Source organism: Corythoichthys intestinalis, chromosome 1 (assembly GCF_030265065.1).
Source record: "Corythoichthys intestinalis isolate RoL2023-P3 chromosome 1, ASM3026506v1, whole genome shotgun sequence".
In the NCBI taxonomy this organism is placed as follows: Eukaryota; Metazoa; Chordata; class Actinopteri; order Syngnathiformes; family Syngnathidae; genus Corythoichthys; species Corythoichthys intestinalis.
Genome location: NC_080395.1, coordinates 18,416,588 through 18,438,057, shown reverse-complemented (window position 1 = coordinate 18,438,057; position 21,470 = coordinate 18,416,588). Strand labels below are relative to the sequence as shown.

The 21,470-nt window shown below is 37.7% G+C and overlaps 1 protein-coding gene across 5 annotated transcripts in view; it reads left to right on the top strand.

The window, feature by feature from the left end:
• ntrk3b (neurotrophic tyrosine kinase, receptor, type 3b) overlaps positions 1–21,470 on the top strand; it is a 663,222-nt gene that overhangs the window by 352,633 nt on the left and 289,119 nt on the right. For all 5 annotated transcript variants that reach the window (XM_057850063.1, XM_057850090.1, XM_057850072.1 and 2 more), the window contains 2 exons: positions 3,170–3,312; positions 7,282–7,423. In XM_057850063.1, coding sequence (XP_057706046.1) covers positions 3,170–3,312; positions 7,282–7,423 — 285 coding nt within the window. The remainder of the gene's footprint in view (positions 1–3,169; positions 3,313–7,281; positions 7,424–21,470) is intronic.

Below are 21,470 nucleotides of genomic sequence, written 5' to 3'. Positions count from 1 at the left end.
GGGATCGGCAGATACTCAAACTAAAACGATCGGGATTGGATCGGGAGCAAAAAAAACATGATCGGAACAACCCTAATTAAAAGTCAGGTTATTAGCAATTGTTTTTACAAAATGGAAAAACGAACGAGACTTCCGTCAGGGACCGTAGTGCATTGTCTATGAGGTGTATGAATATATAAAGTCAGACACATTAAAATGTTTTCTATTCTTGAGTCTAGACACCTATTTTGCATTTGCATCATAGCCCAACACCAATAAAAATGTCCCTTATTGTCTGATTGGTGATATGAGGACAATTTTGTCTCAATTTATTCACAGGTTCAGTTACTCGGTGTCAAATCAGGTCCTGTATAATTGAACACAATGGTGATATATTCACAGGAAGACATGACTTATTGTGGGAGAAAAATGTTTTTGAGCGCTTTGTAATTTGTTGCTACCCAAATTGATTGCAGAACAATGTTTTTTTATTTCAAATAAAATCAACAGGACAAGGAGGAAAAGCATCCAATGGGGCATCATAATACAATTGACCATAATATGTTAAATCAATGACCGCTTATTTTGGTATCGATTTGACATCGGCATCAGATTTTTGGAGTTAGACAGCATCAGGATTTCTGTTATCTGTTAAAAAGTCATGATCGGTCAATTCTGTTTACTTTTGTACTTCGGGAGCATTTCTGGGCTGTTTAGCGTGAATAGCTGTCTTCAGTTTGAAATGATTTGTTAATATCAACACTTACACTGCCATTGACCATAGACTCCGCCATAAGTTGACAAGACAGGTCCCACAGACATTGTGCCACACCTTCCCATAGGGGGCCAACCCAGGCAGAACATTGAGTTGGCTTTCACTGTGATAAACTCAAACACACACTGCGTTCTAATGCCAGATTTAGGTGGAAACAGGACTAATTTTTTACCGCATGCAAGCAGGAAAAATTGATATAAGTATAACACCATTTACCCTTTACCATCTTAAGAGTGGTTTGGTCGACGATTCAAGGTAATTATTATATTAAAAAAAGCACTAAAGCATTAAAAAAATGCACTTTCAACATAAAAACATCATTGTTTTGTGACGGCCACCACATTGGATTATACAATGGCGTAATTTTTGCTGGAATTATTTGCGTAAAATGAATAACTGCCTGTTTCTCTGCTTTTAACCAAGAATCTAGACTGTGTTACTTTCATATCTATAGAAATTGCACGATTTAAGCATTTATTTACAAGAATTTTCAACCTAAAAACCACTTTGTTTTGTGACGGCCGCCATGTTGGATTTTGTAAAAAAAAAAAATTAAGTTGCTATTTTGGGCAAACACTTGTTTATGTTAAATATTGTTATTGATCCTGAAAATATAGGTGATTATCTCTGCATTGGTGATTTTTGTGCATCTAGCGTTAAATTTGAGAATTTTATAGCCATTTTAAGTTTTGCTATACTATTATAAAAAATAATCGGGATTTTACTCGGAAACAATTTTTTTTATTTTACTGCATCCAAGCAGGCAGGAGTGTCTCGAGTGATTTGGTCGAAGATTCGAAGTAATTATTATATTAAATGGCAACATGCATGCACTTTGAAACGTTGTGAAAACACTCAATGGATAAAATTTGTGCAACTTTGGCTTGAAATATTTATGTAAAATGAACGATAACTGCTCGTTTTTTGCTTTTAACCAAGAATCTAGGCTGTTTTACGTTCATATCTATGGGAATTGCGCGGTTTAAGCATTTATTTAAGACTTTTCAACTTAAAAAGCTCTTTTTTTCATGACGGCCGCCATGTTGGATTACTCAATACTGTAACTTTGGCTTGAAATATTTACGTAAAATGAGCGATAACTGCTCGTTTTTTGCTTTTAACCAAGAATCTAGACTGTGTTACATTCATATCTATAGAAATTGCATGATTTAAGCATCAGCATCATAAGTTGGCTATATAAGTTTTGTTATACTTGGGTAAAAAATAATCAAGATTTTATTATGGAACAACTTTTGGAACAAATTATTTGATGCCGCTGCTCATGGAGACTCATATATGCCTAAGGGACCTGTCTGTTTTGGTTTTAGGTCTCTAGTGGCTTTGGTTTTCAAAATATTTGAATTTTAAGTTTTTTAAAATATGCCCCCTACGGATCGGCTCTGTTCTCAACTATCAACTGATAGTGAAGTCTATGCATTGACAATGACAAATGCCCAATCATGTGACTTTTTACATCCTACTGCTGTGAATTTCAATGAGTTTATAACCAGTAGGCAGTGCTGGCCCTCAGCATAGGCAGGCTAGGCGGTTGCCTAGTGGAGGGGGCACCATTATTATTATTTTTTTTTAATAAAGTTCTCGAGGGGGGTGGGGGGGATACTCATTATAGGCTTCCCGAATGTTTTCTATGTACTTTATAAAGCACAGTGCTTGTGTGAGTGTCTGTTTTCCTAACCGGCTCCGACAATGATTAAAAATAAATACCATACGATGTGAATATCAGGGAAAGTGCACTTAAAAACTTGAACATCCTTTAATCCCTCATTTAATTTGAACAATTAACATTGGCGGACGTACACCCTTTAAGTTGTGAACATGGAATATTTAGAAAATATACATTGTTTAGATAAAATATAATGTCATTTTGGGGGCTCCTAGCTACTTTCACTGTGGACACAGAGTCACCCAGATGACGGACAGATGATTGGAGGTCTAAAACCGTCAATGGCAGCCAGTGAGTTGACAGACAGAAACGTAGTCAGATCTTTTTAGACTCTCGTGTGACGCAATAAATCTGGCTGTCTTGTTTGATGGACGGTGGCCATGAAGGCTAAATAATATGGCTTGAGGTAACTTTAATATATCAACAGTGCATGATAAATCTAACATGTGAAAACCTGACCAATGAGCGATCATGGAAAAGGACATAAGTGAACGAGGATGAAGACAAGTCGGCGCTTGAGGGACAGAAGGCGAAGGGTTGATGAGCTAAAGGCGGCATGGCGTCACGGTGACTCATAGCCAAGTATGGGCTGGCTGCCATAGTGCTAATTTTATTTCATTAACGAGAAGCGAATAATTGATTCGGTGTGAAAATGTGTCAACAGAGGCGGCAACGGGTGCGTATTAATAGGAACACGCCGTGTGTGTGTGCGTTTGTGTTTGTTTGTGTAGACTTGCCAGAGATCAGCGTGAGCCACAGCAGCGTGTTAGTGATGGAAGGCGACAATGTGACAGTGAGCTGTAATGGATCCGGAACACCCGTGCCTGAAGTGGACTGGACTGTCAACGGCCTTCACTCCATCAACACACACCTGGTATACACGAACACACCCATCTCTATAAGGGTCTACGCTATCTAGTATTTATTTCATCGGAGGAGTTCAAGGACAGGCATTCTAGGAAAAATGGTTCTCCACCCCTTGACTAACACCTTTTAAAACACCCTGTGTTACTGCACACCCACAGTGTATAGGCTAAGTGAGTAGAGTCTCATGGTCATTAATTAGCGCTCTCCAGTTAATTAGCATGAGGTTAGCAAAAGCCTGAGGGACCCCTGTCTCAAACAGGCTGTAACCCATGAGGCCCCTGACCACAATTATTTGGTTACACCCACCCTAAACAGCAGGTTTATTACTCTGGGTGAAAAACTGTAGTGTAACAGTTGGAGTGGATGAATGGGTAGGTAGATCTAGATATTGATCGATCTAGATCTAGATCTGGTATACAATGGTACCTCAGGATATGAAATTATATTCATTTCCGAGAAGGCTTTCGTATTATGATTTTTTTGTTTTGTTTTGTATAATGAATTGCATTTTACATATAAATTGCTTAATTTAAGAAAAAAATATGAAAATGTGGAACCTTATCAGTGAAGCAATGTTCGAAAGTGATACCAACAATAGGGTAATGGGAGAGCAGGTTATTGCTGCTGAGCATTATGGGAAAGATTTTTACCAGAGGTGGATAGAGTAGCCAAAAATTTTACTCAAGTAAGTGTAGAATTAATTCAAAATAATATTACTCAAGTGAAAGTAAAAGTAGTCATCCAAAATATGTACTCAAGAACAAGTAAAAAAGTATTTGGTGGAAAGAATACCCAAGTAATGAGTAACATTATGAGTAACTGCTTATATTTTTATTGGATTTAAAAAATATATAGATTTTATTTTATTTTATTTTTTTCAAACAATGAAATTTTTTGTCTGAGCACAAGGTTATCTATATGGAGTATTGTTATAATGATACTGTACAATAAAACAATTACATAACCAGATTAAGCCAAATGAAAAAAAAAAAAAAAAAATCATTGAATTCCGACTAGAAAAAAAATAACATAAATGAAGCATTATTCATTCAAAGAGCAAATGACTGCTCTCTGGTGGAGAAAATAGTTCCAAGTTTGAATAGTGAAGAGTTCCTTCATAATTACTATTTTTAAATCAGGAGGCTCATAGCTCCGGTTTTCCGTGGTCAATCGGTGCCAAATAAAAACTGGGAGAGGCTAAAATCCACGCTTTTGAGTCATGTTGAGGGCAGCGCTCTATATCAAATACTTCATTATTTTACAGTGCTTTAAAGACACCAAATGATTGAACAGGCCGGCGTGAAGATAGAACAGCAAGCTTGCATCTGATTGGTATAATGGAGTCATGTGATTATTAATCCGACGTCTCCTTGGTGAAATTGGTAGAGCTACCCTGGTAATACACCAGGCACGTCTCTACTATTGGCATCGCTGGCAAAAAAAATAAATCTAATTTGTAGAATAAAGAGACAAATGTAACGACTCTTGTGTAGCCCAAACTAGCAGAGTAAGAGTAGTGTTTTTTCTTCACAAAGCTACTCAAGTAAAAGTAAAAAGTATATCTTAGTAAAACTACTCTGAGAAATACATTTTTCTCAAAAAGTTAATTAAATGTAATGGAGTACATGTAACGCGTTACTACCCACCTCTTATTTTAACCACTAGGGCAGCAGGATCTAATAGCACTTTCATGACCTCTGATTTATCCGTAATGCTTTGTAGTCCCCTAGTTTAGGTAGCTTTAGTGTAACTAATAAATGTTCCAGCACATTCTACAGATGTTATCACATGACTACTTGAGGTCAGAGCAAACACGGAGTGCTAAAAGATGAACTAACTTCGGCAGCTATTGCTTGCTACTTCATCTCGCTGTTTGTGTCTTGAAAAAGCAAGTGAGTTATTATTCTTTTGATTCATTTGCACAAGCATTGTGTAGCACATTGTCGTGTGTGTATTTAGATTGTTTACATTTATAGTCAACCGTAGTGACATTTATGCAGTGCCGAGAGCGGGAATTATCTATGATAGTACATATCTTTTATATGATGAATTTTTTCGTACTATGGAGAGAAAAAAGCTTCGAAAAACTTAAAATAAATGAAATATGAATGAGTTTTTCGTGGACTGAAGCGTTTGGATTTTGAGGTACCACTGGAACTATGTGTATGGACTAACTGACAAATGGTTCATTGGCAATGTATGAAAGATGGGTAGATTAAAGACTACTTTAGATTATGGTTGATCGATAAATATGCCATATGTAGATTGGGTAGAGCCATCCATAAACTTGGTCTTACGTCTACTTACATCCACGTCCATGAATATTTGGATATTGACACATTTCTCATCTTTTTGGCTCTAAAGACTGCCAACATGGACTTGAAGTGAAATTATCAACATGTGCTTTAAATTAGGGCTGCTATCGATTTATTTTTTTAGTTTTTTTTAAAAATTATTTCAGTAGCCGATTAATCAATGAAATCCTTAGTTCGAATAATCGTATAAGGAACATAAAATATTGAAATACCTGAGCTGAGCCTCAAACGGTATTAAAAAAAATAATAAATGAGGATCTATGTACAACAAAAGAGCAATTGGCTAACTTACACAGCAAAAGTCCGCTAGCTTAAATGCTATAAAAATGCTTTTTTTTTTTTTTTTTTTTTTTTTTTTTTTAACCATGCTCTTAACAAATGGTTCAAACACATATGCCCACAAAAACTGGCTAAATATACCTATAAATTACAAATGCCTTTAAAAAACAAAAAAAACATTAGCTCAAACAAAAAACTGAAAAGCAGCTGAATTCAGCCATGTGAAATGAGGCAGACTAGAGGGCAGTGTACACACCCAAATCAATACAACTAAATACAAACACTTTCAAAACAAACCATTACAACACCACTTTATTTAAATGAATACTCGAAGCAGCAAAATTTAATTTGAATCTTTTTTTTTTTTTTTTTTTTTTAATCGAGTACTAGAGGTAATCGATTGTTTTTAGTTGTAATTTAATCTATCAATTTGTTAATTCAAATAATCAAGTCAACGGATTAGGAGCATTTAATGTGTTGCAGAATACATTTTAGGAGCTGTAAAACAAAGGCTTGCTAGGATTGCACTTTCAAAAAAGAATTAAATGTAAATACAAAATAAAATTCCTGAGTGTTTCTTCAAACTATGCAGAATTGCACTTCCATCTAAAAATAGAATACCTGACCTTAGCTGTTATCTTAATTGCTATAAAATGTTTTTTATTTTTTTAATTTATTTATTTTTTTAACAATGCTCTTAACAAATCGTTAAAACACATATTCTCACAAAAAACAGCTAAATAAACAATAACTTACATTATGTTGGTTTTAAAAGGGAGCAAATGGATTCAACCATGTTAAGTGAGTTATGTCATATTCACTGCTGCCACTAAAGGGCAGTGTATCCACCCAAATCAATAAAACTAAATGCAAACACTTTCAAAACAAACCGTGAATACGCCACTCTAATTAAACGAATACTCGAAGCCGCAAAATTTGATTCGGTTTTTTTCTAAACGAATTAGGAGTTTATCGATTAATTAATGATTAAAAATTTATTAGTAATAACTTTAAATACTTTCAAAATTAATTTGAAAAAGCCCAAAATTTTGTGACAATTGGCAGATTAGCTGTTCCATGATCAGCTTGTGGTTATGCATAGCGACCAATCGAACTGGTTGCCTTGTATTTATTAAAGTTATGACTGCAGACAATTTTCAAAGTACTTTTTCAGCATTATCTGCTCCTATTCAACCAAATGCTTTAAAATTCATCTGATGGCACCTTTAGAGTACGGATAAACAATAACCAGAAGCATTTTTGCAAAGAAGAAGAATCCAGCAATTAATGCAATACAATTCTTAAGAGAAAATGCCCAAAATCTATACTTGTAACATTGATAAATGGTTTCTTAAATATCAATGTTTTGTGTGTGTTTTCAGTCCAATCTGTACTGGCCAGACATCCACTCTCTCAACCTGACACTGTTCAACATCAGCCGCGATGACAACAATTTCCAGCTGACGTGCATCGCCGAGAACGTAGTGGGCATGACCAACTCGTCCATCCAGCTCAACGTGCAGTGTGAGTTGTCTCCCCACTTTTGTTTTGTCACTATTTTTATTATGTAACCAGTCTAAACCTCGCCAACAACGTCATCCGTCTAACTCCAGGTCAGGACTCAAACCCATGCCGCCAACACGGCAGGAGGGCACGATAACCACTAGGCTAAAAGCTCTCTTGATAGCATCGGGAGCGAAGTTTCCTTAGTGTGCAGCGTACCAACTTGCACCCATTACACTCACCTCCCGAAACATTTTCTGCCGCAATCTGTCCCACTCTACCAGGTCAAGACTTTAATACGGTCCTCTAGAATGGCCAGCGCAGCAGGAGGGCGTGATAACCACTAGGCTAAAAGCCCAAGCTAGCAGCTCCTGCCGCTAACGCGCTCTCTTGAAGGTATCGAGAGACAGGTTTCCACGGCATGCAACGATCCAACTTGCACCTGTTACAAATACATAGCTGAACTAATGTGTTTTTGTTTAACATTTATACCATCGTTATAGTTGGGTCTTTATTAAACCAAAAATGCTTAAAGTTAATGTGAGTCTTTGCATGATTTACCAAAAAAAAATGTCCGGATTACAGCAGGCATCTTGACGTGCTGCTGAGCTGGAATAAGAGAGGGTTAAATATAGATAACGCAATGTGGGACTCGTGGGTGTTCGTCATTACAGAAATTAATGAATGCACAACACTGCCGTGTGCTTATCATCATGCCTTAAATTAGTATGAAAAAGTATCCGAACCTTTTGGAATTTCTCACATTTCTGCATAAAATCATCATCAAATGTGATCTAATCTTTGTCAAAATGTCAAAATCACACAGATGTAAAAACTGTGATTTTAACCAAAACCACCCAAACATTTAGAGGTTTTCATATTTTAATGAGGATAGCATGCAAACAATGACAGAAGAGGGAGAAATAAGTAACTGCCTAACGACACTTTAAGAGCAATTGAAATCAAATTTTACCAAACAATTTAAGTCAGGTGTGTGCCCAATCACTGATGAGTGTTTTAAAGCTGCCCTGCCCACTATAAAACATACACCTGGTAAGAATTAAACCTGAACAATATTGGAAAAAAAACAATTGTTGCGATTTTTGGGGGGTTTGCGAAATATTGTGATATTAAAAAAAATTGATATATATTTTTTTAAAAGAAATTTTCACTTGATGACTCACCACAGTGTACAGTGATCCCTCGTTTTTCGCGGTTAATGGGGACCAGAACCCACCGCGATAAGTGAAGTAGCACATCCCCCCCATTTTTTTTTTGTTTTTTTTTTTGCTCAATGTATTTATTCAGATTTAGCATTGGAAAGAGATACATATAAGACATGTTTTTTCTCACTTTTTCCCCCCAAAGTGATTTAAAAATATATTTAAAATGTTTTTTAAGCACTTTATATGTCAAAATTATGATCAGTTTTAAACATAACTGTCCAACCAAATCATTTTTGAACAAGAATAAAGTACTGTAGTAGATAAATGCTTGGCTTTATTAAATGCTTCTGTTTATCTTCCTTAGCTGTGACCGTTGGAGTGACATGTAGAAATTTCAAACTCTTCATGATCACTTGTGGCATTTATGTCTCCAACGTCTCCACACACACACACACACACACATTCATTCTAGCGCGGCTTCCTTGCAGAAACTGTTTAAAAGGTTAAACGATGATTGACAGATGTGTGAAGTCTGCTTCTTTGGCCAGATCAAAGCCATCTATTAACTTTAATAAGGAAGTGCCGCAGTGACTGAGAGGAACAAAGGGCTGGGAGAGGGAGGGTGTGAGGCTGCGCACAGAGTAGAAAGCAAGGCGTATATGGCTAAAAAAAAAAAAAAAAAAAAAAAACTATCGCACGTGCTTGCGATGGGACTATCGCGCACGTGCACATCGCGATGGCGATGTTTAAACGATATATCGTTCAGGCTTAGTAAGAATTGTCTTGATGAGAAGCATTCTCTGATGTGCATCATGGCTTGGTTGAAAGAGCTGTCTGAAGACCTGTGATCAAGGATTGTTGATTTGTATAAAGCTGGGAAAGGATACAAAACCATCTCCAAAAGTCTGGATGTTCAACAATCAGCAGTCAGAGAAGTTGTCTACATACGTACGGAGAGAGTTTGGGACTGTTGCTTCTCTCCCAAGGAGTGGCCGTCCACCAAAGATGACGCCAAGAGTTCAGCGCTGAATACTCAGATAGATAAAAAAAGAACTAAAGATTTACATAAATCCCTGGCACACTCCAATATCTCTGTGCACACATCAACCATATGTAAAACTATGGCCAAGTATGGTGCTTATGGGAGGACTCCACAGAGGAAGCAACTGGTGTCTTAAAAAAAAACAAAAAAAAACATTGTTGCTAGTTTAATGTTCGCAAAAAGGCACTTGGACACTCCACAGAGGTTTTGGCAAAATATTTTGTGGACTGATGAAAGCAAAGTTGAATTGTTTGGGCGCAACATACAACGTCATGCGTGGAAGAAATATGGAACAGCTCAGCAACATCAACACATCATCCCCACTGAGAAGCATGGTGGAGGGAGCATCATGATTTGGGGCTGTTTTTTGCTGCCTCAGGGCCTGAACAACTTGCAATCATTCAATCATGAGGAAAAAAATCAACTTCAGAATGGTTGCAGAAGAACAAAATACACATTCTGGATCGTCCAAGTCAAAGTCCAGACTTGAACCTCATTGAGATGCTGTAGCATGACCCAAAGACAACAATTCATGCCAGACAGAACTACAGCAGTTTTGAAGAGAAGAATGTGCCAAGATCACTCCTGATCGATGTGCCACTGATCTGCAGCTACAATAAGCATCTGGCTGAAGTTATTGTTGCCAAGATGGGGGGCACAAAATATTAAATGTGATGGTTCACTTATTTTTTTTTTTCCCCCCTTCTGTCATTGTTTGCATACTATCCTCATAAATATGAAAACCTATAAATGTTCGTGTGGTTTTAGTTAAAGCAGACAGTTTTTTCATCTGTGGTATTTTGACAAAGAGCAGATCACATTTGATGGTGATTGTATGCAGAAATGTGAAAAATTCCAAAAGGTTTAAATTAGGGCTGTCAAAATTATTGCGTTAATGGGCGGTAAATTTTTTAAAATTAATCACATTAAAATATTTGAAGCATTTAACGCACATGCCCCACTCAAACAGATTAAAATGACAGCACAGTGTCATGTACATTTGTTACTTGTTTTTTGGTGTTTTGTCGCCCTCTGCTGGCGCTAGGGTATGACCAATTTTATGGGTTTCAGCACCATGACCATTGTGTAATTATTGACATCAACAATGGCGAGCTACTAATTTATTTTTTGTTTGAAAATTTTACAAATGTTATTAAAACGAAAACATTAAGAGGGGTTTTAAGAAAAAATTCTATAACTTGTACTAACACTTATCTTTTAAGAACTACAAGTCTTTCCATCCATGGATCGCTTTAACAGAATGTTAATAATGTTAATGCCATCTTGTAGCTTTGTTATAATAAACAAATACAGTACTTATGTACAGTATGTTGAATGTATATATCAGTCTTGTCTTATCTTTCCATTCCAACAATAATTTACAGAAAATATGGCATATTTTATAGATGGTTTGAATTGTGATTAATTATGATACATTAATTTTTAAGCTGTGATTAACTCGATTAAAAATTTAATCGTTTGACAGCCCTAGTTTAAATACTTTTTCATAACACTGTATATTATCGTGGATGTTGAAAATAAGGTTGACAGGCTTAGTAAATCAGTACAACTTCCGCTGGCAAGTGTTAAGGTTAGTGTGAACATGGCTAACTGGAGCTAAACCCCATTTATTGACTTATTTTCTTAACATAATAATGGAGTGTGGCGTCTTTTAGACCAGAGGCTTGAATTATCCGGTATTTCAATGAGTGCCTCATATAGGTTGATGACAGCCTGCCAATGTGATTTTCACTAGAGTGGAAATAGATGATTATGACCCCCTGAGGCAGAACTTTTTTGCTTTTAAAATTCCAAATAAGCATGCATCCATTAGCAAAATCCATGCCCCTTGCTGCTCAATAGGAATATGTCATATTTAATGTTATCCCAACACCTCATTAGCTGACAGTTGGTCAATACATGTTTGTTGTGAGTGTCTCATCTCGCAAAAGTCACATCTAATTATTGATGTCCAGTGGTGAAACTGGTGCTACTTCTGCTCTACTTTAGGTGACATACAGTCACTTTATGTTGATGTTTTCAAGCATGAGTAAGAGAAGTCAAGAGCAAAAAACATCACAAACTTTGGAATAGGATGTTGTTTTAGATTAATCGAAGGATATTTTTATGGTGTATGTGATATGTGACAGTTTTCGGTGCTTTGGAGTAGATTACATTGGTATGACAGTATATAAAAGCAAAAATCTAAAAACAACCGAATCCATACATTTGGAATCAGATAGGTAAGATACAGATATTTGAAATTAAATTAAGACAATACTGCGAGAAATAAATGTACTATTTCATCCAAGTTGTAAATGTAGGTCATTGCTTCTGATATTGTCAGGCAATCAAAGAGGGCTTTGAGGGCACTGACTGCACGCCAATGAAAGATACATTAAATATTGCCTAACTGTGGCGGTATTGTCTGTATAATCCCATTCAGTGAAAGGCCGAAAATGCTATCTGGCTGCGTTCCACTTCATTTGATAATGCTACAATATTGTGAACCATTTCCACTGTAGAAATTAAGAACAGTCTTCTAAAAATGATCTAAAACAGGGGTCCCCAACCTTTTTTGCACCACGGACCGGTGTGATTTGGGTCTTTTTTTTCACTGACCGGTGTTTTGTCAAATTTTTCACCACTATAAAATTTTGCTACCAAAGCTTTTGTGGCGGTGAAAAAAGCCCTCTTTTACATTCAGTTGGACTCTCAATGTTATCCAGCGGTGCTAAAAAAAACTATTTACATCATAAACATTGATGTGCAACACGAAAAGAATAAATTAATGCTTAACGACACGGTGAATTCGTTAAGTGAGAGAGCTGCATGCAGTTGTTGTGTGCAGCTAACATAGCAAACGTAAGTTAATATTCCTTGTACTTTGGAATCGCTGCATTCGCGGTTATTTTTAACGTTACGCGCATGCCATATTTGTCAGAACACCGGCAATGCGCGGCAGAAGAATACAGCAAATATAAAATAACATTTGTTTTTAGCCCCGTCGTGTTAAGTGCAGGGAAAATACAACTCACCCGCTGAATCAGTGGGAGGCCTGAGTCTGTTTCATTGAGACAAGATGGTCCCGAGATGCGAGAGTAGCCCGCTTCACAAAGATACGATGTTGGAAATTGTAGCACAGTTTTCAGTGCTCTCCTAGCGATGTCGGGATATTCCGAAATGACTTTAATCCAGAACCTCGGTAGAGTTGTTGTCTCAAATATACATTTAAGGTCTCCGTGATTTGCGATCTCTACAAGCTGATATTCCTGTTGCACAGACATGCTCGAATCACTCGGTTTATTCACATATGGGTCACGAACCCACTCCTTCGCAGTTCGTGGGTCTTTAGTGATTGGGAAATAGCATAGATTTTGTTTTCTTCGAGGTTGTAGGCTCATCTTCTGGCTCGTCAGGTGCCCTTTTCCCCGTAAAAAATATGTCCAAAGACGTCTGTTTTTCAGTCATTCTAGTGTGGGGGCTAATTATTTCCGGTAACAAATGTGATGCGCCCACCGTACGTGTTACATCATTATCGAGGACAAGCGCACATACACAAAACAAGATCCACTGCTAGCAGTCCAATCACTGGATTTCTAGGACGACATTCTATCCTGCAGTATTATATCTACAGTAGATAGGGATATTGGTGTGTTAAGGGGCGCACGCCAAACTTAATTTGGCCAGAATGCAGTCGTAAATAAGTTATTATTTCTGTGCGGCCCGGTACCAAATGCGCCACGGACCGGTACCGGTCCGCGGCCCAGCGGTTGGGGACCCTGATCTAAAATACAGGGAGTCTTCTGGTTACGTTGTCCTCGACCTACGACGTTTGACTTTGATGCCCATGCCTCATCCGCCATCAAGACCACTGCCAGTGTTGTCACAGATTACTGTAATTTTCGGACTATAAGGTGCACCTAACTTTCAGCCGCCACCCACTAAATTTGACACGAAAACGGCATTTGTTCATAGATAAGCCGCACTGGACTATACACCGCAGCTGTCCTCACTTTAATATGGGATATTTACACCAAAAGTTCTCAAATGGTAGCCCTTTATTTGACAGCGGCATCAAAAGACCAAATGAACCACCATGAAACTTTGAACCAATTGGCAGCAAAGCTTCATTGCTTCAAGAAGCTTCATTTTGCCATCATTGCTCCCTTGGGGGAGACAGTCAACCTCTGCTTTCAGCACAGTTTTCATCCAACATGCCTCCCAGCATGCATTGCAGTGCAACATATATAAAAAGCGATCAAAATTCATCTGTGCTAATTATTTCTTCAGTTACTTTTGCAGTTGTTTCATTAATTGCTAGCTCTGATATTTTGGTAACACATTTGACAGTGGTGCCATAAAACGCTGTCAAATAAAGTGTTAACGTAAACCCAAATAAATCAACCAATAAGCTGCAGTGAACTATAAGCCTCAGGATTTGAAATGAGGGGACAAAAGTAGCGGTTTATCTGAAAATTAGGGTAAACCCTTAAAGATTTAGCCTCATGTCAAACATTCTGAACTTTGGGTTAGGGTTAACAGCATATCAGTGCCAATGTAAAACAATGCAAATTGACTGCACAATAATCAACAACACACAAATGAATTGTGCATTAAACAGTGCAATAAACACAAGTGAGGGCTGGCGCGAATGCACGCGCACAACCTGGAAGTACGCTGTACACACACGCAGTCAATTTGGCCACAAAATGTGGCGGCAACTAAGCACTTTACCGTCAATCTGACTTACAACACATCCCAAAGATGCTAAACAAACACGACACCTCGCGGCATGAATGTGTAACACGAATATGATGTAAACATTGCTCGCCAACTACCTGCCATAGCAACGGCAAAGCCATGAAACGGCCGCACATGTAACTGCTCCAACCTATTGCTGGAACCCTCCAGAATTAAGGAAAAATAATCACGTTCATTCATGGACTTACAGATTGAATGTCAAATTAATCACATCTTTTGAAATGGTTACTTAGATTATTTACAAACATGGAATAAAGCAATAAATAAATTAAAAATGGTAACAATAGCCTTTCAACATGTCGTATTCAACATTGTTTTGACATTTTTAGAGGCTTTAAGGCACGCCTGAATTATACTGAAATACAAACCTCACACACCTAATTTGACAAGAAAACTATTTGTTCATATATCTTACAAGCCACACTGGACTAAAAGTCACAGGTGTCCAAATTGTATTATGGAAAATTTACACCAGAGGACATGCAGATCACAAGTCTATATACTGTATCTAAAAAACAGACTCCCTTAATAAACGTCACTGGAATTTAAGCCACAGGGCTCATTACATTACGGTAATGAAAAAAATCAAATTACAGTGGTATGAAAAATTTTCTGAACCTTTTGGAATTTCTCACATTTCTGCATAAAATCGCCATTAAATGTGATCTGATCTATGTCAAAATCACATAGATGAAAACAGTGTCTGCTTTAACTAAACCACCCAAACGTTTATAGGTTTTATATTTTAATGAGGTAGTAGATAGTATGCAAACAATGGCAGAAGGGGGAAATAAGGAAGTGAACCATCACATTTAATATTGTGTGGCCCGTCCTTTGGGAGCAATAACTTTAACCAGATGCTCCCTGTAGCTGCAGATCAGTCTGGCACATTGATCAGAACTAATCTTGGCCCATTCTTCTCTACAAAACCGCTGTAGTTCAGTAAGATTCCTGGGATGTCTGGCTTGAATCGCTGTCTTTAGGTCATGCCACAGCATCTCAATGGGGTCCAAGTCCAGACTTTCACTTGGTCACTCCAGAATATGAATTTTGTTCTTCTGAAACCATTCTGAAGTTAATTTACTTCTGTGATTTGGATCATTGTCTTGTTGCAGCATCCATCCTCTTTTTAGCTTCAACTGTCTGACAGACGGCCTCAGGTTTTCCTGCAAAACATCCTGATAAACTTTTGAATTCTTACATTAGTGATTATAAGTTGTCCAGGCTCTGAGGCAGGAAAACAGCCCCAAATCATGCTTCCTCCACCATGCTTCACGGTGGGGATGAGGTGTTGATGTTGGTGAGCTGTTCGAATTTTTTTTTTCCTCCATACATGACATTGTGTGTTACTCCCAAACAATTCAACTTTGGTTTCAGCAGTCCGTCCACAAAAATTTTTGCCAAAACTTCTGTATAGTGTCCAAGTGCCTTTTTGAGAACATTAAACGAGCAACAATGTTTATACTGTGGCTTCCTCCGTGGAATCCTCCCATGAACACAATTCTTGGCCATAGTTTTTAAAATATAGTTGATGTGTGCACAGAGATATTGGACAGTGTCTTTTGCAGACAATCTAGGGTTCTATTTTTACCTCTGAGTATTCTGCTTTGAACTCTTGGCATCATCTTTGGTGGACGGCCACTCCTTGGAAGAGAGGCAACAGTGCCAAACTCTCTCCATTTGTAGACAATTTATCTGAATGTCAATTGATGAACATCCAGACTTTTAGAGATGGTTTTGTATCCTTTCCCAGCTTTATTCAAATTGACAATATTTGATCACAAGTCATCATACAGCTCTTTTGACTGAGCCATGATGCACATCAGACAATATTTCTCATCCAGACATTTCTTACCAGGTGTGTGTTTTATAGTGGGCAGGGCAGCTTTAAACCAATCATTAGTGATTGGGTACACACCTGATTTAAAATGTCTGGTAAAAATAGGTTTCAATTGCTCTTTAAGTCACCTTAGGTAGAGTTCACTTACTTATTTTCCCCCCTTCTGTCATTGTTTGCATGCTATCCTCATTAAAATATTAAAACCTATTGTTTAGGTGGTTTTAGTTAAAGCAGACACAGTATTTTCATCTGTGTGATTATGACAAAGATCAGATCACATTTGATGGTGACTTTATGCAGGAATGTGAGAAATTCCAAAAGGTTCAGATACTTTTTCATACCACTGTCTATGCCACTGTAAATATGAATTATATTTTTATACTGAACAATGTTGGGCGTTTTTTTGTTACCATTTTTGTGTTCCACAGTCCTCTCCGACATTGTCGTCTCTCTACAAAGGCGTGACCGTGTTTATGATCCATTTGCGATTGGGTTACATGGACAGCTGTAAATGTGATCAAACACCAGCGGGTGTGTGTAAATCACTCCATGTTTCACAAACCGCCGTAGCCTCATTATAATCCCATTCAGTCAAAGGCCCGCAGAGCCATTTGGCTGGCTTCCGCTCGTCGCCCCAAAATGGCTGCTTTGATGACACTAAAATATGAAGAATCAGTTCCAGCAACAGCCCAAACGAAGCAGGTACATTTGGGATGTAATGAGGTGTTGCACAATTGCAAAGCAAGTGTAGCTGACGGATCTGATTAACAAGCACGTCGCCTGCAGCCTGCACGTACGCAGGCAAAAAAGAAGAAATCAAACGCATAACCGGCTGTGGTGAAGCGATGCGGTTGCCATGGAGATGTTCTTCTGGCATCCTCGCAGCGCATACGCGATACGCCTCGCCTCTTACATAAGTCTACCCCGCGGAAATGGCTGCCAGCTGGTTCAGGACACACTCGTGTGTTTGGGGACCAGGATAGGTCACCAATGCCTGGATAACAAATCCTCAAGGGGGTGCCTAGTATCCCCTCCCCGGATGCTGGGATTTCGTCGTCTCCAGGCGTTTGTTCTTCTTCTCCCATGTTGACACTCTCTGCCGGTGCCGCAAATTAATGTATTAATTTTTCACCACATGCTCTGCTGGTAATTACATTTCCTCAGTGGTGCAAGCCCATTGTCTGTTGAAATGTCAGAAAGTAGCTCCAACTCGCACCGCGATTAGGGTGTCGCGTGATTGACGGGACGAATTACCGGCCGTCACGTCTCGGTGTTCAAAGGGATGACTTTTTACAGCGAGCGTATTGCAACGACAATTGGGGCTTTTGTTGCGAATATCACAGGAATACCAGCACCGCTGGGGGATCAATGGGACTTTTCCCCACTTTATTATAGAGTTAAGTTAATTTTAGCTCCTCTATTGTTTGATTTTTAATTAGAAAAAAATCAATTATCTTTCATGATAATTCAATTTTTGGCTAGGATCAACAGAATGCATAAGTGACAAATGGCGGAAAACACAGACAAGGCAGAAAAAAGTTTCTGCTCTTGCACCCCACTTTAAAATAAACTGCGATATTTTAAGCCAAAATAACTGTTGTGTTTGATAGAACAATGTCTATATGCTGCCATAGCAGATTCATGGCGCATTAAGCCCCTATTTTTATTCTGTCCGTTCTACCTTGGAAACTCCCGTTTACAGACGTCGCGCAACCGCTTTTGTTTCAAACTAGCCATAAAAAGAAGGTAAGTAATCATATTTATTCTTCTAAATGTCTATCATTTTAGCTTAGAATCATTCATTGATGTCTAATATTTAGTTTAAAAAAAGAAACGACTTTCAAAAATGTATTCACTCACTTATTTTAAACTTTTAAACAAATTGCGTCACAATGAAAAAAATAGCGTCTGTTGAAAAGTCACACATCTACCTCATAACTATCGCTTAATTCTGTTTTTGGTACTGTCGCATTTTCTCCGATATGTTAGATCAGGGGTCCCCAAACTTTTTCCTGTGAGGGCCACATGACTTTTCCCTTCTCTGATGAAGGTCCGGGTCAGTTTGTAACAGAAAAAGTGTGACGATTGCAGCAGTGCCGAAATGTAAAAATGTATTGTTTTTCACAACGCCACAATTAAATATGCCTTTCTGGATCCTTCACGGAACAAAACTAAATAAAATAATATCATATAATATCATATAATAATAAATAATAATACTATTAATTAAATAGATAATAACCAAATAACCCTGTCTGGGTTATTCACAGAAAAAAGCCAGGAAATAGATAACACTATTAGGGGGGGAAAAAAATTGTTCAGGGGGCCGAACCAAATGTGGAGGCGGGCCGTATCCGGCCCACGGGCCGTAGTTTGGGAACCACTGTGTTAGACGATAAATTAGTTTCAAAGAAAGAAAAAGTGGAAAAAAAAAACTTTTAAAAGGGTAAATATTAGGGCTGTCAAATGATTAAAATTTTTAATTGAGTTAATTACTGCTTAAAAATTAAACGTAATTAATCGTAATCACAATTCGAACCATCTATAAAATATGCCATATTTTTCTGTAAATTATTGTTGGAATGGAAAGATAAGACACAAGATGGATATATACATTCAACCTGAGGTTGCGCCAGACTTCTTCGTTGTCTGTCATTTTGACTGACAGTGTCATAAAAATCCGGTCATAATCTATTTTTACCCGTCACTTACATTTTTAAAATGATAATAATGACATATTCAATAATATTTAGTTTTCATTCATTTTTAATTAATATTCTGTCCGAACAAGCTTAACAAGAGGCAAACAGACAGCGGAGTGCACCAATCAGCGACGGGCAGACGTGCCGTTAGCAAAGCGACGAGGGCAGGATGAAGGACTTGCGCGCGGAAGTAAACATACGAGGAGAACGGAGTTTATTCAACATGGCTAGCGCAAGACAGACTGTTGTCAATGTCTCGTGTCGATGTGTTTTAGCTCATTTAAAACTGAATTTACCGCGGATTGGAACATATTCTCGGCTCTCCCGCCATCCGTGTTGTTGTAGAGACGACTTTCGGCGCGCAAGAGTGACGTTGCTCGTGAAGAACACGTCACACAAATAAACAAACCTGATTTGTCGATTGATTTTGTACGTACTCGAGAGGCTGTGTCCCAGACTTTTCTCTGTGTTTGAAAAATACAGGGAGAACAGTCTGGCCGTGCCAGGCAAACACTTGACATTTTTCCGAGTAAGGCCAACGACATTATGCATCAAGAGAGACAATAGCTAATTAATATGCTCACTCGCCACCCTGTGGTCTGGGGTGTGAATTGCAATCTGTCAAAATGACGGACTTTTTTCCGTCACCGTTTTAAAAAACCGGTCAACGACGGAAAATATTCGGTTAACGCGACCCCTGAATTTGTTTATTATAACAATAAATCAACAAGATGGCATTACCATTATTAACATTCTGTTAAAGCGATCCATGGATAGAAAGACTTGTAGCTCTTAAAAGATAAATGTTAGTAGTTATAGAAATTTTATATTAAAACCCCTCCTAATTTTTTCGTTTTAATAAAATTTGTAAAATTTTCAATCAAAAAATAAACTAGTCGCCCGCCATTATTGATGTCAATAATTACACAATGCTCATGGGTGCTTAAGCCCATAAAATAAGTCGCACCCAAGCGCCAGAAGAGCGACAAAACACAAGTAACAAGTTGGCATTCCACTGTGCTGTCATTTTAATCTGTTTGAGCAGGGCAAGTGCGTTAATTGCATCAAATATTTTAACGTGATTAATTTAAAAAAAATAATTACCGCTCGTTAACGTGATAATTTTGACAGCCCTAGTAAATATTTGGAAAAAAAAAAATCTCGACCACTCTTTGATGTCTGCGATTTCTGCATCACGACCGTTGTTATGTTACCATGTTTCACCCATAAAATCCCCCCAAAAATCCGGCTGTGTCTATTCACATCTGTGTCTTGACACTCGGTGATACATGCTACATGGAGTTTTTGGATTGAAACAAGGTAAGTACGCGATAATATCTCGTTAAAATCGTGGCGTCTTTAATTCTACTCTCGCGTGCTTTCACCGGCAGTTAGGGTTTTGCTGTTTAATTTTTTTTTTTTTTTTTTTTTTTTTTTTAAATGGCCTCCTGTTCGAAATTTTACTTCCCCCAGGAAATGGAGATTTTAAGCTTTCCAATGATGTATCACATGTGCATATCGGACAATTTTGAAATTTGGACAAATTGGGGGTCTCAGAGCGGAACTTCAAGTAACCTGAGTGTTTTCCGCCATATATATATATATATATATATATATATATATATTAGTGCTGTCAAATGATTAAAAAATTTAATCATATGTCAACTGTGTGATTAATCATGATTAATCACATTTCCCTCGGGATGAATAAAGTTGCTCTTCAGGAAAAAAAAAAATCTAGGAAAATACTATAATTGACTTAAAATTTGTTTTAAGATGAAATGTATGCTGTATGAATGAATTAATACTTAACCAAATAGTTTAAAATTTTTATTTAACAACTCAGCTCGTATAAAATAAAATAAATTGTCAGTATTATACAGAAAAGAGTTTAACAGATTAAAGTGCCTCAGACTAACAATGTGGCTCAAGTACCGTTTGGCATATTGCCCAAAATTAGATGCCAATTTAAAGAGCAGACAAGCACAATACAGTAACAATAGCTAGTGTTTCAAAAAATGTGTAAACAACTTGCAGTTTTACACTAAATGGCCTGAAAGCTGTGTGAGATTTAAAAAAAAAAAATTATGATTTGTCAATTTTCACACACTTAACTGAAAAACATTACACTAAAATGTGTGTAAAGGTGTTTAGAAACACTGCTTAAGTTAGCCAGTCATACCCTTTTTTTTTGGTCCAGTGGTCTCCTGTCAGTGCAACAAACGTAACTCTGGCTAGTTGCTCAACCTTCGTTGCCTTTTCATTTTCAAAAAGTTCATGAATTTTTGTGGCAACAGTTGCCCGTGAAGGTGTTCTGTATGTTGGGTCGCCCGATGCTATCTGGATGAGATTTTTAAGGCCCTTGTCTTCGACTAAGTTGATGGGTCTACAGTCTCTGGCTACCCATCTAGCGATAGCAGTAGTCAACCTACTTGTTGTCCTTTTGTTGACAGGTCCGAGTCCGCACTCTGCCAGTGTAGCTAGATGACTGCGGCTTGTGTTTGCGGTGTTAGCGTCATTGCTAACACTAGCAAAGATATGCTTTGCCCGAAGG